The sequence below is a fragment of the Coenobita brevimanus genome, chromosome 62, assembly GCF_032717465.1.
Source record: "Coenobita brevimanus isolate Jiangsu-jjx chromosome 62, ASM3271746v2, whole genome shotgun sequence".
Lineage (NCBI taxonomy): Eukaryota > Metazoa > Arthropoda > Malacostraca > Decapoda > Coenobitidae > Coenobita > Coenobita brevimanus.
The window spans coordinates 29,331,023-29,349,909 of record NC_137015.1 but is presented as its reverse complement, the minus strand read 5'-3'; the positions used below and the strand labels follow the sequence as shown (position 1 = coordinate 29,349,909).

General features: G+C 42.0%; 1 protein-coding gene across 4 annotated transcripts in view; it reads right to left on the bottom strand.

Annotated features, from left to right (window-relative positions):
- Dhps (Deoxyhypusine synthase) overlaps nucleotides 1–18,887 on the bottom strand; it is a 257,857-nt gene that overhangs the window by 152,985 nt on the left and 85,985 nt on the right. For all 4 annotated transcript variants that reach the window (XM_080275735.1, XM_080275737.1, XM_080275738.1 and 1 more), the window contains one exon: nucleotides 5,751–5,893. In XM_080275735.1, coding sequence (XP_080131861.1) covers nucleotides 5,751–5,893 — 143 coding nt within the window. The remainder of the gene's footprint in view (nucleotides 1–5,750; nucleotides 5,894–18,887) is intronic.

The following is an 18,887-nucleotide window of genomic DNA, read 5'->3' as shown; positions in this document are numbered from 1 at the left end:
CTTCCAAGAGATTAGGTGTGATAAGCCAACTCCATTCCTCCTTTATCCCTGCACAATTGTTGACTCTATACAACTCTCACGTGTGGGGAGGTTCCCCACATACAGCTCTTCTCAACAGAATGGAGTCAAACAGCATGTGATGTGGTGTGTGGGATGAAGAGAAGACGGAGGGGGGTGCAAGGAACAGCATCGTGGAATGAAGAGGTGAGACAGGCTGTGGCACAAAAGAAAAAAGCATACAATGAATGGATGAGAAATAGGGGTGTGGAAGAAGTTGAGAGGCAGAGGAGAGAGTTATATGTAGAAAGGAAGAAAGAGGTCAAAAGATTAGTAAGAGAGAGTAAGAAGAGAGTGGATGAGGAATTTGGAGGGAATCTGAGTGTAAAGTGGAGGGACTGTAAGAAAATGTTCTGGAAAGAGGTGAAGAGAGTAAGACAGGGTGGAAGTGAAGTTAGCAGGGGAGTGAAAGATAAAAATGGTAGATTACTAGTGGAGAAGAGAGAAAAAATGAGCAGATGGAAAGAACACTTTAAGGAATTGCTGAACATACAGGATGGAAGTAATGTGAGTATAAGTGGCTGGGGAATGGCTGGGAGGAGGGAGGTGAGAAGACAGGAAGAAATCAGTAGGATAGAAGTTGTGGAAGCAATGAAGAAAGTTAAATTGGGGAAAGCCCCAGGAATTGATGGAGTGTGTGGTGAAATGCTGAAGCACGGGGGAGAGATAGTAGTAGAATGGATGTGGAAGATATGCAGATTGGCCTGGGAGGAAGGTACAGTCCCGGAGGATTGGAAGTCAGGTATAATTATTCCCTTGCACAAAGGAAAAGGGGAAAAAGAAGTGTGTGGTAATCATAGGGGCATTTGTCTTCTTAGTATAATAGGAAAAGGGTATGGTAGGATACTTACTGACAGAGTTAGAGAAAGAATAGAGGAACTAGTTGGAGAAGAACAGGGAGGCTTTAGGAAGGGAAGAGGTTGTGTAGATCAGTTACTCATTCTTAGATCTTTAGTGGAAAAGTTTCTAGAGAAGGGAAAGAAGTCGTATGCGGCTTTCATGGATTTGGAGAAAGCACATGACAGGGTGGATAGACATGGACTGTGGAAAGTATTAAGAATATATGGAGTAGATGGGAAGTTGTTGAATGCTGTGAAGAGTATGTATGGTGCTAAGGCTGCAGTGAGTATGGATGGTGAACTGAGTGAATTTTTCTCTTTGAAGGTTGGGTTGAAACAGGGATGTGTTATTTCTCCATGGTTGTTCAGTTTGTACATGGATGGGGTAATAAAAGAGGTGCATGGTAGGGTTGTGGATGTTGGAGTGGCCCTGGTGAGAGAGGGTAGTGTTTGGAAACTCCCTGTACTGTTGTTTGCAGATAATACCGTGTTGTTGAGTAAAGATGAAGGGGAGCTGCAAGGCTTGGTGGACGAGTTTGGGAGTGTGTGTAAGAAACGGAATTTAAAGGTGAATGTAGGGAAGAGTAAAGTGATGGTCTTCGAGAGAGGTGAAGTCAGTGAATGTACAGCGAAGTTGGATGGTGAGGAATTGGAAAATGTGAGTACATTTAAGTACTTGGGGAGTGTGATGAGTAAGGATGGAGGTTTGGAGGGTGAAGTGCTTGAAAGGGTACAGCAAGGAAGAAAGGTTGCTGGTTCCTTGAAAGTAGTGATAAGAAACAGGGAAGTGAGCATGGAAGTGAAAAAGTTACTACATGACTGTATTGTGATACCAACTCTAACGTATGGAAGTGAAGCTTGGATGTTGTTGGAAGGACACAAGTCAAGAGTGAAAACAGTGGAAATGAGTTATTTAAGAGGACCATGTGGAGTCACATGGAGAGAGAGGCTGACAAATGAGGATATAAAGGAGCGTTGTGGTGTGGATGTGGATGTGATAGGAAGCGTTAGGATGAATACACCGAGGTGGTTTGGCCACGTGGAGAGGATGGAGGGTGAAAGACTGACGAAAAGAGTGTATGTGAGTGATGTGGAGGGGGGGAGAGGGAGGGGGAGGCCGAGGATGAGATGGAGGGATGGGGTGGAGAGGTATATGAGAGAGGGGGGTGTGAGTTGGGAGCAGGGCAGTGAAATGGCGGGGGACAGGGCAACATTTGTTTGTGGCCACCCCGAACGGGATTGAGGCATCTGGCAATAGATAGATAGAACTCTCCTCCTCTTACTGGCTCCCTTCAACCTCTGTCTCTTTGCCGCACTGTTGCATCTTTATCTCTTTTCTATTGCTACTTCAATCGTCACTGCTCCTTTGAACTGTCTGCTTGCATTCCTCCACTTCTGCAATGGGCGCATAGCACCCGTCTAGCAGCAAACTCTCGTTCCTTTTCTGTCCAACTCTCTAATGCAAGAGTTGACTCTTACTCCCAGTCCTTCATTTATGCAACAGGTCAACTCTGGAACTGTCTCCCTCTTTGTGTATTTCCTGCTTCCTATGATCTCCAGTCTTTCAAACACAGTGTGTCCAGGCATCTCGAAATGATATGATCTTGAATTTGGGTCTCTCTTGTATTTCGTTTTCTCTTGGAAGGAACAGTTATTGCGGGCTCAAGGCCTTTGGTTCCTTCTTCCTAGCATTAAAAAAAATAAAATTAAATTAAAAATATATGTTAGGGAAACACATGTTAAGGATGGAATGACCATACTGATGACTGAGACCTTCATTCCAAGGTGTCATCTATAAGCTGACATATCACCTGGCAGTAGAAAGCATGAAACATAAGGGATGCCTTTTTATTAAAGGAGCTAATGGAGAGTATTCCTAATTCCTTCACAATATGAGGTCTTCACTAAGTTCAGTAAAACACCTGTATGCAGCAAGCAAAATGTACTGAAAAGGATTAATGTAGGATGTGTATCTACAAAATCATATTTTCAACTCAACAAAATGAAGATCAAAGACAAGAATTAACTAGTACAGCTACGAATTATATTCAAACTGACACCAGACAATCTGCTCAGTCATGAAAAATCCTAGCAGTCAAAGTGATACCCAAACTTTTGGCTGATATGTCAGGGCATATAAGCACAATAATACTCATTTCTAATGTAATAAAAATCTTACATTGAATCAAGGCTGACTCTTTACTCCTTGATTTTTTTTTTTTTTTTTTTTTTTTGGGGGGGGAAGGGGAGTTCTCAGTACTATCAACTGATTTCACTCAATTTGAGACATTTTTCAATTGGAGAGGTTAGAAATTGACTCCATTTATCCCTTCACAAAAATCTGAAGTTAATAAAAAAAAAAAAAAAGTTATCACTGGATTCAAGGGGTTAACTGACAAGAGATAATGCTTCATTAAGAACTTACTATGAAAATACTATAGGTGTTAACTAATCAGATTCTTTGTAGAACAGCAACTTAAACACAACAGATTGATTTGTGGATTTTTCTGCTCAGAGCTGCTCCCCATACATACAACAATACCCTTTGGTTCATCCCAACACAGATATCCAACCTCAACTAAAGATCTCAGAACACCCAGCTGATGTGGCTAGTTTCCTGCAGTCCACTGGATTCACATCCAGATGAAGCTGGGGCTGTAACAGTGACAATGACTGCTTCATCCCAAACTGAATTAGTATGTCAGTGAAACACTAAACCAAAACCCAGTTATTAAAAAAAATATATACAGCCAGACCCCAAGATATGATACCCCAAGGTGCGATACCCCAGCATTGCGGGAAGGGTAGAAACACCACCTTTCCCTGCCAAATGATGGTCAAACCCTGGTAAAACAATGTTGTTGTTTTTTTAATGATATTTTAGACAAATTTTGTGTTTAGGTTGATTTATAAGCTGTTTTTAGACTTCATGTGTTTTACTCACAGGCGTGATGAACAATGTCATATTGGGGTACAGTTTACTAAGTTTGATTCTTTCCACTTATTTTCGATGATTTTCATATTCTATTTTTGGGTTTAGGTGAGTTATAAACTGCTTTTAGGCTTAGTTTAGCTTGTTTTAAAGCTATTGGGGGTTTAGGTTAGCTAGAAACTTGTTTTTGGACTCATTTGGGTGGGTTTAAGACTTGATTGGGGAGGAAACCCAAGGCTCAAAAATGCATCCCTATACATGTTAAATCTACCCCGAGATACGATACCCCACCTAGCAATGGGTTTTTACTTAACCAATCACATCATTAAACCTGGATATGCCTGTATATATATATATATATATATATATATATATATATATCCATCCATCATCCAATCCTACATTGCCCCATGAGGAGCGTAGGAGCCCGGGGCTAGGCAGTTGGTCCCGACATTTAAGATGAGAGTGACCAGCCTCACTCATCCCTGAGTGGCATTACATGAGCAATCAACCCCAACCATCCCTTGGATATAAACCTTCACCAGCTCAATCTGAACGATTTGGCTTGTCACTCAGTGTAGAGTCACCCACAAGCTGAAGGAAGTGGAAAGAATGAAGGAAAGAAAGACAGAAGAGGGAGTGTAAAGTCACCCGTAGGCAGAAGGACAAGGAAAGAATGAAGGAAAGAAAGACAGAAGCGAATGGAAGGAAAGAGGGATGGAGAGGAAAGGGCAGACACCCGAGAGCAGCACTACACCGAGTGAGTGGATGGTGAGTGCCCCGTATATATATATATATATATATATATATATATATATATATATATATATATATATATATTTTGCCAACCATAAAAGCACTGTAATTCTACAACACCTTTCTTTGGAGCTTAACAAGGGTAATTTGGGGCTACACTTTTTTACTACATTTAAGTATAGCCACCATTTCATTATCCATTCTTTGACTCTCCCATCAGGATCATACAGCCTGGGGATAGTCCATTCAAACTGGGCATTCATGGCAAGGATGACCAATTACTTTCAACTGAATGGAATTATATAAGCAATTGACATCATCCACTCCTAAGACATTTGTCCTTCCATGTACTGTATATATGCCATCTGTACATTAACATAAAAATATAAAATACAATATAATCATTTCCCTCTGGGAACCAAATGACTTCAGTCAGCCATTAAAAAACCATATCCCTAGGCTACTTCAATCTTATGTGCTACCCCTACTCTCTACATGATTCCTTTTCTAGTTCCTTCTCCACCACAAAATATACATCTACAAATATTTATACACATTCAGCTATATTATCCTAAACTAATTTTCTCTTCTTTCAGACAGTATGGGAATTCATACTATCAATACGAGAAGGTACAGGTAGCAAAAGTTATGAACAGACTACTCCGTGGCATTGGTCATACATTCAGTCATTTATCACTGAATCATTCAAAATTCCAACAAATAGATATATGAACCTTTTCAACCAGAGAATATCATTTCTATTTTATTCTTGCTATTTGCACACAATTTTATTCAGCAATGGGGGGGACTGAAATAGAGAGATTAGATATACTGCAGTCTTCATTAATCCCTTTAATTACAGGGAGTTCTCATGTTGCTACTGTTTTTAAAGATCGAGGCTCATCTGGATATGAACTCTGTAGACTGTAGATTAAAGTTGGCCTTTTCCTACAGTCCACACTCCTTTTGGAGGATAGGAAGTAAGTTCAGAGATGCTGGTATAACTGGGCACTGGAACTGTCTGGATATATCAGTGCCACAAAATGAAGGCACCACTCATGAGCACCTCTGAATAAAATCATCTAGTAGCACCAAGCACAGACTATAAAACCTTAGCTATCTGAGTGGTGGCATTAATCATAAAAAACACAGGGTTCTACACCTACCTGATAGTCTCTCTGACACCGCAAGACACCATATTGGAGGTGTAACCTAGGAACACCGTGCAGTTCTTGCGGATGCAGATAAACTCATCTTCTTCCAGATGATCACTGAAGTCTTCTGGTAGAGGCTTTTCCCGGGCTGCTATCTAGCAAGAAAGGAAATGGTAATTTTGTGGTCAGAATGTCCTAGATGGAGTGAAAACATGCAAATGGGCCTGATCCCAAAGAGATGACTGGAGGTTATTCAATAATGTAATGCCATCAGGGGAAGCAGGCTTTATCTATTCACAAATGTACAGTAGCTTAACCCCAGACTACTACACCTAAAAAGGGGTAATAATGGGCAGGCTGTTACATTTTTTTCACCTCTCTTTAAGCCAGGTGGTCTAGTAGTCTGAAGGTGCCAGCTGGGATGACAGTTATGTGCTACATGCAGAGTTGATGTTTTTAAATTAAAAACAGATCAGATTGTTTGGATTTAAATGAGATTTTTTATTTAAATCACATTTCTCTATCTATCTATCTATAGCCCGACGCCCTAATCCCGCAAAGGGTGGCCGCAGACAAAATGCCTCCAAGTCGCTCTGTCACCCACCATTTAACTACCCTCCCCCCAACTCACCCCCCCCTCCCTCATATACCTCTCAACTCCATCCCTCCACCTCATCCTTGGTCTACCTCTCCCTCTCCCTCCCTCCACCTCACCTACATACACCCTCTTAGTCAGTCTTTCATTCTCCATTCTCTTCACATGTCCAAACCACCTCAGTGTATTTCTCCTAATCTTCTCAACCACATCCACATCCACCCAACAGCGTTCCTTCACTTCTTCATTCGCCAACCTGTCCCTCCACGTCACTCCACATGCTCCTCTCAAGTAACTCACTTCCACTGCTCTCACTCTTGACTTGTTCCCCTCTTGCAAGGTCCATGCCTCGCTTCCATACGTCAGGGTAGGGATCACAATACTATCATGCAGTGACTTCTTAACTTCCATACTCACCTCCCTATTTCTCATCACTGCTTTCAGTGTACCAACAACCTTCCTTCCCTGCTGTACCCTTTCACGCACTTCATCCCCCAAAGTTCCATCCTTACTCATCACACTACCCAAGTACTTGAATGCACTCACATTCTCCATATCCTCACCATCCAACCTCACTGCACACTCTGTGACTTCATTCCTCTCAAACACCATAACCCCCCTGGGGGTAGGGTTTTTTTTCAAGAATACTCCCCCAGTATCCTGCTCGTCGTAAAAGGTGACTAAAAGGGTTGGCGGAGGGTTAGTGCCCCTCTCCGGAAAACAACTAACTAAAAAAACAAACAAGAAGCCTCGGACAAGGACTGACCAAACGATGATGACCCAGGACCGGACAAAGGACTTGGTAATGGGTACATGGAATGTAAGAGGAGCGAATGATGAGGTGAAAGAGAGAGAGATTGTCCAGGTGCTTGAAGGTGCGAAAGTGGATATATGTGGAATAACTGAAACATAATGGAGAGGAGAAAGTGAGAGAATGGGAGTATGGATGGGGTATATGTGCAGGAGTAGGTGAGAATGAGAGGGCAAAGGAAGGAGTATGTATAGTTGTGAGTAAAAGATGGAAGAAGAGCATAGACAGTATGGATCAGTTGGGTCAAGGATTGTGTGGGTAAAGTTGAAAGTTGGAATACAAATGTGGACGATTGTGTGTGTGTATGCGCCAACGCAAGAGCGTGCTAGAAGAGTGAGAGAAGAGTTCTGGACAAATGTAGAAGTGTGCATGGAAAAGTTTGGAAGGAATGAGACAGTGTTTTTCATCGGTGATATGAATGGTAAAGTTGGGAATTTGAAGGTGGATGGAATAGTTGGTGAGTGGGGTGTGCCTGCTGAGATAGATGAGAATGGGAGTGCGTTAGTGGACATTTGTGCTGGGAGGGAGTTGGTGATAGCCAATACCCTCTTCAGGCATAAAATGAACCACAGGTATACATGGCGAGTGACGAGAAGGGTCGGTGGTGAACTGAATGAAAGGAAAGCAATGATTGATTATGTGTGTGTGGATGAAAGGATGCGAAGATGTGTAATAGATGCAAGAGCTCGTAGAGGTTGGGGGAGTGGACTTTCTGACCACTACTTGGTGGTGGCCAGAATTAGGATTCAAGTAAGATGGAGGAATAGAAGAAGGGAAAGATGAGAGGAAGGAGTAGTTGCAAGGAGAGTGGAAAGGTTACAAGAAGATGAGAAAAAGGCAGAGTATAAGAGAGAAGTGGAGGAACAATTGGGCAAATATGAATTGGAGCAGATGGGAGACGTGGAAGGTTTGTGTAGGATATTTACAGAAGAAATATGTGCAGCATGTGAGGTGGTGTGTGGAAGGAAGAGAAGACGGAGGGGGGTGCAAGGAACAGAGTGGTGGACTGAAGAGGTGAGACAGGCTGTGGCACAAAAGAAGAAAGCATACAATAAATGGATGAGAAATAGGGGTGTGGAAGAAGTTGAGAGGCGGAAGAGAGAGTTATATGTAGAAAGAAAGACAGATCTGAAAAGATTAGTAAGAGAGAGTAAGAAGAGAGTGGATGAGGAATTTGGAAGGAATTTGAGTGTAAAGTGGAGGGACTGTAAGAAAATGTTCTGGAAAGAGGTGAAAAGAGTAAGACAGGGTGGAAGTGAAGTTAGCAGGGGAGTGAAAGATAAAAATGGTAGATTACTAGTGGAGAAGGGAGAAAAAGTGAGCAGATGGAGAGAACACTTTAAAGAATTGTTGAACATAGAGGATGGAAGTAATGTGAGTATAAGTGGCTGGGGAATGGCTAGGAGAAGGAGGGAGGTGAGAAGACAGGAAGAAATCAGTAGGATAGAAGTTGCGGACGCAATGAAGAAAGTTAAATTAGGGAAAGCCTCTGGAATTGATGGAGTGTTTGGTGAAATGCTGAAGCATGGGGGAGAGATAGTAGTAGAATGGATGTGGAAGATGTGCAGATTGGCCTGGGAGGAAGGTACAGTCCCGGAGGATTAGTCCCTTGTACAAAGGAAAAGGGGAAAAAGAAGTGTGTGGTAATCATAGGGGCATTTGCCTTCTTAGTATAATAGGAAAAGGGTATGGTAGGATACTTATTGACAGAGTTAGAGAAAGAACAGAGAAATTAGTTGGAGAAGAACAGGGAGGCTTTAGGAAGGGAAGAGGTTGTGTAGATCAGATATTCATTCTTTGATCTTTAGTGGAAAAGTTTCTAGAGAAGGGAAAGAAGTTGTATGCGGCTTTCATGGATTTGGAGAAAGCATATGACAGGGTGGATAGACAAGGATTGTGGAAAGTGTTAAGAATATATGGAGTAGATGGGAAGCTGTTGAATGCTGTGAAGCGTATGTACAATGGTGCGAAGGCTGCAGTGCGTGTGGATGGTGAACTAAGTGAATTTTTCTCCTTGAAGGTTGGATTGAAACAGGGATGTGTCATGTCCCCATGGTTGTTCAATCTGTACATGGATGGGGTAATATAAGAGGTACAAGTTGGGTAGTAGATTTTAGAGTGGCACTGATGAGAGAGGATAGTGTTTGGAAACTCCCTGTACTGTTGTTTGCAGATGATACTGTGCTGTTGAGTGAAGACGAAGGGGAGCTGCAAGGCTTGGTGGATGAGTTTGGGAAAGTGTGTAAGAAACGGAATCTAAAGGTGAATGTAGGGAAGAGTAAAGTGATGGTCTTTGAGAGAGGTGAAGTCAGTGAATGTACAGCGAGGTTGGATAGTGAGGAATTGGAAACTGTGAGTACGTTTAAGTACTTGGGTAGTGTGATGAGTAAGGACGGAGGTTTGGAGGGTGAAGTGCTTGAAAGGGTACAGCAGACAAGAAAGGTTGCTGGTTCTTTGAAAGCAGTGATAAGAAACAGGGAAGTGAGCATGGAAGTGAAAAAGTTACTACATGACAGTATTGTAATACCAACTCTAACGTATGGAAGTGAAGCTTGGACGTTGTTGGAAGGACACAAGTCAAGAGTGAGGGCAGTGGAAATGAGTTATTTAAGAGGAGCCTGTGGAGTCACATGGAGAGACAGGCTGACGAATGAGGATATAAAGGAGCATTGTGGTGTGGATGTGGATGTGATAGGAAGCGTTATGAGGAACACACTGAGGTGGTTTGGCCATGTGGAGAGGATGGAGGGTGAAAGACTGACGAAGAGAGTGTATGTGAGTGAGGTGGAGGGGGGAAGAGGGAAGGGGAGGCCGAGGATGAGATGGAGGGATGGGGTGAAGAGGTATATGAGAAAGGGGGGTGTGAGTTGGGAGCAGGGCAGTGAAATGGCGGGGGACCGGGCGACTTGGAGGCGATTTGTTTGTGGCCACCCCAAACGGGATTGAGGCGTCTGGCAATAGGTAGATAGACAGAACTTTCAGATTCCTCCTCCTACACACTGTCCCAAATTCATTCACCAAACCTTGCAACTCCCATTCATCTTCACTCAACAATACTGTATCATCAGCAAACAGCAACACCGGAAGCTTCCAAACCTCACCCTCATTCATTAGAGCCACCCCCACATCTACTGTCCTACCCTGCACCTCCTTTACAACCCCATCCATGTATATATTAAACAGCCATGGAGACATCACACAACCCTGTTTCAGTCCCACATTGAGATCAAAGAACTCACTCAGCTCACCATCCACTCGCACCGTAGCCCTAGCTCCCTCGTACATACTCTTCACAGCACTCAACAATTTCCCCTCCACTCCATATATTCTTAATACCTTCCACATACCTTGCCTATCTATTCTGTCATAAGCTTTCTCTAAGTCCATGAAGGCAGCATACACTTTCCTTCCCTTCTCTAGATACTTCTCCACTAAACATCTTACAACAAATATATGATCTACACACCCTTTTCCCTTCCTAAATCCCCCTTGTTCTTTTCCAACTAGCTCCTCTGTCATATGCCTAACCCTATCAATGAGTATTCTACCATATATTTTACCAATCACACTAAGAAGGCAGATACCCCTATGGTTACCACATACTTCTCTCCCCTTTTCCTTTGTATAAAGGAACAGTTATACCTGATTTCCAATCCTCTGGAACCCTTCCCTCTTCCCAAGCCAATCTACACAACTTCCATATCCACTCCACAACAATCTCACCCCCATACCTAAGCATTTCACCACACACTCCATCAATTCCTGGGGCCTTTCCCAACTTAATCTTTTTCATCGCTTCCACTACTTCCGCCCTACTGATCTCTTCCTCCCTCCCCTCATCTCTTCTTCTCCCAGCCATTCCCCAACAACTTATACTCGCACTGCTCTCACTCTCTACATTCAACAAATCCTCAAAGTGCTCCTTCCATCTCCTCAATTTCTCTTTCTTCTCCACCAACAATCTATTATTCCTATCTTTCACTCCCCTACTATTTCCCCTTTCACACTGCCTTACTTTCTTTACCTCCTTCCAAAACAATTTCTTACTCTCCCTCCATTTCACACTCAGATTCCTCCTAAACTCTTCATCCACTTTCTTCTTACTCTCCTTCACCAGTCTCTTAACGTCCCTTCTCCTGCTCACATATACCTCTCTCTCCTCTCTCTCATCTTCTCCCCTACCACTACTAGCTAACCATTCACTATATGCCTTCTTCTTTTGTTCCTCCGCTCGTTTCACCTCATCATTCCACCATGCTGTCCCCTGCACACCCTTGCATCTCCTCCTCACTCCACAAACCGCCTCACACGCTGCGCCTATCTCTTCCGTGAATATCTTACATACGTTTTCCACCCCTTCCATCTGCTCTAGCTCATACCTTCCCAATCTTTCTTCCACTATGCTCTTATACTCTGTAATTTTCTCACTATCTTGCAATTTCTCCACTCTTCTCACAGGAGCTGCTTCCTTCTGTCTTCCCCTTCATCTCCTCAACCACTTTCTTTGCAGCTCTACCTTGGCCATCACTAAGTGATGGTCCGAGACTCCATTTAAATCAAAATTAATTCATCTGAAGCAGTGACATACTCTAGGTAGTACAACTCCCGTCAGCAGCAGCCTCATTTTCAGGGATGGAACAAGTCTTCTCTTCCTATGGACTTGTACATTCAGAACTAAGGAATTGCCCTGGTAAAGAAAAAGCCGCAAAACTTGTTAGTGTATGAATGTACATACAAATGCTGACTATGATAATGAGATTAAGTAAATCAGACATTTTGTGAGTATTTTAACATTGCAAGACCACTTCAAGTGGATTTTGTGTTTGTTATTGTGTTCAGTTAATTCATGTGGATTTTGAGTATTATTTCCAGTTACGAGGCTTTCCATTTTGTTGTGCAAACAACGAAATTAAACAGTACAATAATGGAATTTCCCTGCGATAATTGCATCAGCCGTAATGAGAATATGTTTGGTTTTGTACGTTGTTGGTAATATAAAAGCTCTAAGTATGCTGTTTTGCTGTGTATAAAATAATGTATAACCTTCAACACTTCTTTTATTCAAATTAACACTATTATATTTGGTATATGAACAGTCAAACGGTGGACATTACAAGAGTGTATTTGTGTGTGTGTGTAGTTTTATTACAAGCTATACTGAGAACATATAAAGATACCCAATATATTTGCTTTTAGTTTTCATTCCTCCCAGGCCAATCTGCACACCTTTCACAACCATTCTACTACTATCTCTTCCCCATGCTTCAGCATTTCACCACACACTCTATCAATTCCTGGGGCTTTCCCCATTTTAACTTTCTTCACTGCTTCCACAACTCCATAGGAACATTTGTCTTCTTAGTGTAATAGGAGAAGTATATGGTAGGATACTTACTGACAGAGTTAGGGAAATAACAGAGGAATTAGTTGAAGAACAGGGAGATTTTAGGAAGGGAAGAGGTTGTATAGATCAGATATTCATTCTTAGATCCTTTGTGGAAAAGTGTTTAGAGAAGGAAAAGAAGTTGTATGCAGCCTTCAGGGATTTGGAGAAAGCATATGACAAGGTGGACAGACAAGGATTGTAGAAAGTATTAAGAATATATGGACTAGATGGGAAGTTGTTGAATGCTGTGAAGAGTATGTACGAGGGGGCTAAGGCTGCAATGCATGTGGATAGTGAAATGAGTGAATTTTTCTATTTGAAGGTTGGATTGAAACAAGGATGTGTTATGTCTCCATGGTTGTTCAATCTGTATATGGATGGGGTTATAAAATAGATACAAGGTAGGGCAGTGGAAGTTGGAGTGGCCCTAGTGAGAGACAGCAGTGTTTGGAAACTCCCTATACTGTTGTTTGCAGATGATACTGTGTTGTTAAGTGAAGATGAAGGGGAGCAGCAAGGCTTGGTGGATGAGTTTGGGAGATTGTGTATGAAGTGGAATCTAAAGGTGATTGTAGGGAAGAGTAAAGTTATGATCTTCGAAAGAAGTGAAGTCAGTGAATGTAGAGTGAGGTTGGATGAGGAGGAAATGGAAAATGTGAGTGCGTTTAAGTACTTCGGTAGTGTGATGAGTAAAGATGTAAGTTTAGAGGGTGAAGTGGTTGAGAGGGTACAACAAGGAAGAAAGTTGCTGGTTCCTTGAAGCAGTGATAAGAAACAGGGAACTGAGCACGGAAGTGAAAAAGTTACTACATGCCAGTATTGTGATACCAATGCTAACATATGGAAGTGAAGCTTGGACCTTGTAGGAGGGACAGAATCCGAGATTGAAAGCAGTAGAAATGAGTTATTTGAGAGGAGCCTGTGGAGTCACATGGAGAGACAAACTGACATTTGAAGAAGTGAAGGAGCGTTGTGGTGTGGATGTGGATGTGACAGGAAGCGTTAGGGGAAACACACTGAGGTGGTTTGGCCATGTGGAGAGGATGGAGAGTGAGAGACTGACGAGGAGATTGTATGTAAGTGAGGTGGAAGGGGGGAGAGGGAGGGGGAGGCTGAGGATGAGATGGGGGGATGGAGTGGAGAGGTATATGAGAGAGGGGGGGTGTGAGCTGGAAGCAGGGCAGTGAAATGGCAGGGGCCAGGGCAACAAGAAGGCAATTTGTTTGTGGCCACCCCTTACGGGGTTAAGGAGTCTGGAAATAGATAGATAGATAGATAGATAGATAGATTGATAGATTTAAGTACTGGGTAATGTGATGAGTAAGGATAGAAGTTTGGAGGGTGAAGTGCTTCAAAGGGTACAAGGAACAAAAATTGCTGGTTCTTTGAAACCAGTGATAAGAAACAGGGAAGCAAGCATAGAAGTAAAAATGAAGAGTGAAGAGAGAACCTGTATTTTTACAGAGGAAAATTTCTCTGACAGAAGTAAAAAAGTCGTTGCATGACAGTATTGTGATACTAACTCTAACATGTGGAAGTGAAGCTTGGACCTTGTTAGAAGGACACAAGTCAGGAGTGAGAGCAATGGAAATGAGTTATTTGAGAGGAGCATGTGGAGTTACATGGAGAGAGAGAGACTGGCAAATGAGGAAATGAAGGAGCATTGTGGTGTGGATGTAACAGAAAACATTAGAAATACACTGAGGTGGTTTGGTCATGTGGAGAGGTTGGAGAGAGAGAGACTAATGAGGAGAGTATATGTGAGTAAGGATGAAGGGGGGAGCGGAAGGGGGAGGCCAAGGATGAGTGGAGAGGTATATGAAAGAGGGGGGTGTGAGCTGGAAGCAAGGCAGGGAAATGGCAGGGCACCGGGTGACATGGAGGCAACTTAGTTTGTGGCCAACCCTTATGGGATTAAGGCATCTAGCAAAAGACAGATAGATACACAGACTTTCCAACAATTTAAGTTGCAAGTAGAGAACTGATCAACTGCCACATTATCACTGACCTTGTTCCAATGTCAGACCTTCACTTAATTTTACGATGTACTCATTCTAACTTCAATCTTAATTCAGTTTTTTTGTTCTCAAGTTTGTACTATCCTATACTAGAAGCTACCCTGTTTTCCACAGCTACCATATTCCAGTTCATTCTGCAGTTATCTTCATCTCTTCCAACTATTTTCCTTCCCTCTGCCTCACAAGGACACACTTTATACCTCATTCTCATACTCTAAATTCTTTTTTCCGTCTAATGACCACATGCCCCATTTGATCTCTTACATTCGTGTTCGTCCGCAGTTTGAACCTTTGTCCTTGTCCTGCATTTTCTTTTAATAACTTCCCCATCACAGCTGTTCCTTGTAAGAACACTGTAGTCCAGATATCTCAAGTCCTCATTTTATAATACAGTAATACACTGCTAAACAAACCTCCTTTATGCGATATCATTTTGCGATGTAAAAAAAAATGAACCCTATCAGGTTTCTGGGCCAGGCACATTATGTCTGTGCTACAGTCGGCCACCCTCACACTGACCCACATCTTCTCAGTGCGATAATATTCTTTAATCCCTCTGTGTAAATACACTTTTCATGATAGAATGTTGGTTTTGGTGTCATTTTAAAGCTGAATAGTTGTACTTTATTGTAGTATGTTTGAAAACAGAGAACAAAGAATATAAAATGTCAAAATAACAAGTTGAAATTAGGCGGAAACCAAAAATTTTATACCTTACCGCAGAAAAATATTTGGGAAAAAAAAAAAAAAAAAAAAAAAAATAATAAAGATATGTAAATCTGGTTTAACCCATGCTAAACTATAATAAATTACCTTTACAATGATATATAGATTATGGTAATTTTTGCATTTTATTGAGCGGTAAAATGAAATGAAAAAGATGCACAACTGTATTTTAGTCTCAGCCGCATATTCGTTTCGCAGCCTCTTTCCTTCATCAGTCAATGTAAATACACTTTTTATGATAGGATGCTGGTTGTGATGTTATTTTGACGCTGAACAGTTGTACTTTATGGTAGTATGTTCAAAAAACAAAAACAAAGAAAATAAAAAGTCAAAGTGATGGGATGAAATTAGGCAAAAACCAAAAATTTTATACCCTGCTGTAGAAAAATATTCCCCAAGAATAAAGTGATAAAGAAACAAAGCCATGGGTCTGACCAGCTGTGCAGTACCTGCCATGCATAGAGCAACCATTCTGTGACGACACGCTCGAGTCTGTTATGACGCTTAACCTCGTAACCGCAGGGCGTCACTTTTGTGACACTCGGGTGCAATGGATCATACTGTGGGGCATCACTTTTGCGATTCTGTATTATTTTGAATTCGCCTGGGCTTTCAAGTGGTTGCTTGTATCATCTGTCTGTACTGCCAGTGTCTCTCTTCACAATAGTCAGTGCTGCTAATGTCATCTGTACTCCCATCCACTGTTGACAATTTAGCCATTTTTCCCTGTTCTTGACTCCCCTCCCTACCTCCCCTCCATTACCCTGTCCTCCAGCCTGCCCCAGCTGTGCAACGCTATGCAAATCTTGCTTGGATTTTTCCACTCATTTCATCCATTGAAATGAGCCCTACACCCTATTCTTATACAAAATAATATATATAAAAAAGAAAAAAGGTAACTGATAGTGCCATACACATGGAATTGGCTAATTATCACCTGGCAACATCCCACATGCACTCGTTCGCTAATTTTCCCTGTTTATTTACCCTTGAAATATGCAGTATGACCTGTTCTCATAATAAAACTATATATAAGAAAGGAAGGGAGAAGCCTAAGTGATATTTACATTCACCTGGAACTACCTAATTTATTATGTATTGTCTAGATTTCCTGCCAATAATTTCACAGCATATAAATTATTGAGAAATTGAGGAGATGGAAGGAGCACTTTGAGGATTTGTTGAATGTAGAGAGTGACATCAGTGCAAGTATAAGTGGTTGGGGAATGGCTGGGAGAAGGAGAGATGAGAGGAGGGAGGAAGAGATCAGTAGGACGGAAGTAGTGGAAGCAATGAAGAAGATCAAGTTGGGGAAGGCCCCAGGAATTGATGAAGTTTGTGGTGAAATGCTGAGGTATGGAGGTGAGATTGTTGTGGAATGGATATGGAAGTTGTGTAGACTGGCTTGGCAAGAGGGAAGGGTTCCAGAGGACTGGAAATCAGGTATAATTGTTCCTTTATACAAAGGAAAAGGGGAGAGAGAAGTATGTGGTAACCATAGGGGCATTTGCCTTCTTAGTGTGACTAGTAAAATATATGGTAGAATACTCATTGATAGGGTTAGGCATATGACAGAGGAGCTAGTTGGAGAAGAACAAGGGGGATTTAGGAAGGGAAATGGGTGTGTAGATCAGATATTTGTTCTAAGATGTTTAGTGGAGAAGTATCTAGAGAAGGGAAGGAAAGTGTATGCTGCCTTCATGGACTTGGAGAAAGCGTATGACAGAATAGATAGGCAAGGTATGTGGAAGGTATTAAGAATATATGGAATGGATGGGAAATTGTTGAATGCTGTGAAGAGTATGTACGATGGAGCTAGGGCTACGGTGCGAGTGGATGGTGAGCTGAGTGAATTTTTTTATCTCAATGTGGGACTGAAACAGGGTTGTGTGATGTCTCCATGGCTGTTTAATATATACATGGATGGGGTTGTAAAGGAGGTGCAGGGTAGGGCAGTGGATGTGGGGGTGGCTCTAATAAATGAGGGTGAGATTTGGAAGATTCCAGTGTTGTTGTTTGCTGATGACACAGTATTGAGTGAAGATGAATGGGAGCTGCAAGGTTTGGTGTATGAATTTGGGACAGTGTGTAGGAGGAGGAAGCTGAAAGTTAATGTAAACAAAAGTAAAGTTATGGTGTTTGAGAGGAGTGTAGTTACAGAATGTACATTGAGGTTGGATGGTGAGGATATGGAGAGTGTGAGTGCATTCAAGTACTTGGGTAGTGTGATGAGTAAGGATGGAACTTTGGCGGATGAAGTGCGTGAAAGGATACAGCAGGGAAGGAAGGTTGTTGATTCACTGAAAGCAGTGATGAGAAATAGGGAGGTGAGTATGGAAGTTAAGAAGTCACTGCATGATAGTACTGTGATCCCTACCCTGACGTATGGAAGCGAGGCATGGACCTTGCAAGAGGGGAACAAGTCAAGAGTGAGAGCAGTGGAAATGAGTTACTTGAGAGGAGTGTGTGGAGTGACATGGAGGGACAGGTTGACGAATGAAGAAGTTAAGGAATGTTGTGGGGTGGATGTGGATGTGGCTGAGAAGATTAGGAGAAATACACTGAGGTGGTTTGGACATGTGGAGAGAATGAAGAATGAAAGACTGACTAAGAGGATGTATGTAGGTGAGGTAGAGGGAGGGAGAGGGAGGGGTAGACTGAGGATGAGGTGGAGGGATGGAGTTGAGAGGTATATGAGGGAGGGGGGGTGAGCTGGGGGGAGGGTAGTCAAATGGTAGGTGACAGAGTGACTTGGAGCCGTTTTGTCTGTGGCCACCCTTTGTGGGATTAGGGCGTCGGGCTATAGATAGATAGATAGACAGATAAATCAGCAGCTGTCACCACACTGACGTTGTAAACCCTTGGCGGCCCCATATCCGCCTTGTCATTCAGTTCAGTGTTATCTCCTGATATGAAACCATGTCACACTCACGCCCCTCCATTTCCATCGCTTCTAGAGGGCCCTGTGACCTCTACCCCTACTAAACCTCGTGTGGGAAGGAGTAAAGGACTAAGTGACTCTGCTGTGGAATGTGAACTGGCAAATTTATTCATGATAATGATGGACAGTGACTACAATCTTTCTGGTGAATTGTGTGATGAGCCAATGGAAGAAATGGTGATAAATTCCCAGCACGAGTGCTTCAGTGTGGCTACAAGGGAAAGGAGCCCTTAGTTACTGCAAGTGACAGTGTATAACATAGTGTAAATAAAATAGAAATGTAAATAATGTAAATAAAATAGAAAATGTAAATAGAAATGCAAATAATTACTAATATAAGAATATGAGTAAAAATACTTGGAGTAATGACAGTGAAAATGAATGCTTTGCTCTCTATGCTAGTTTACTGAATGAGAAAGTGAATGCCTGGAGTGAAAATAAACTACTATTACTGAAGGAAACTTATGGATAAATAATGTAGATATAAATAAGTGTAATAAAGTAATTGGAATATAAAGTGTGAGTGTGTTTATGAATAATATATGACAGAATATCAGCGGGGAACGAGCGTGGATGGGAAGCTCATACGCGCTCGTAATTTACATTGCTTTCACAGTGTTTTTTTTTTTGGAGTATGGATTCCAAACTACTTGAAAATCACAGAATAGTGTT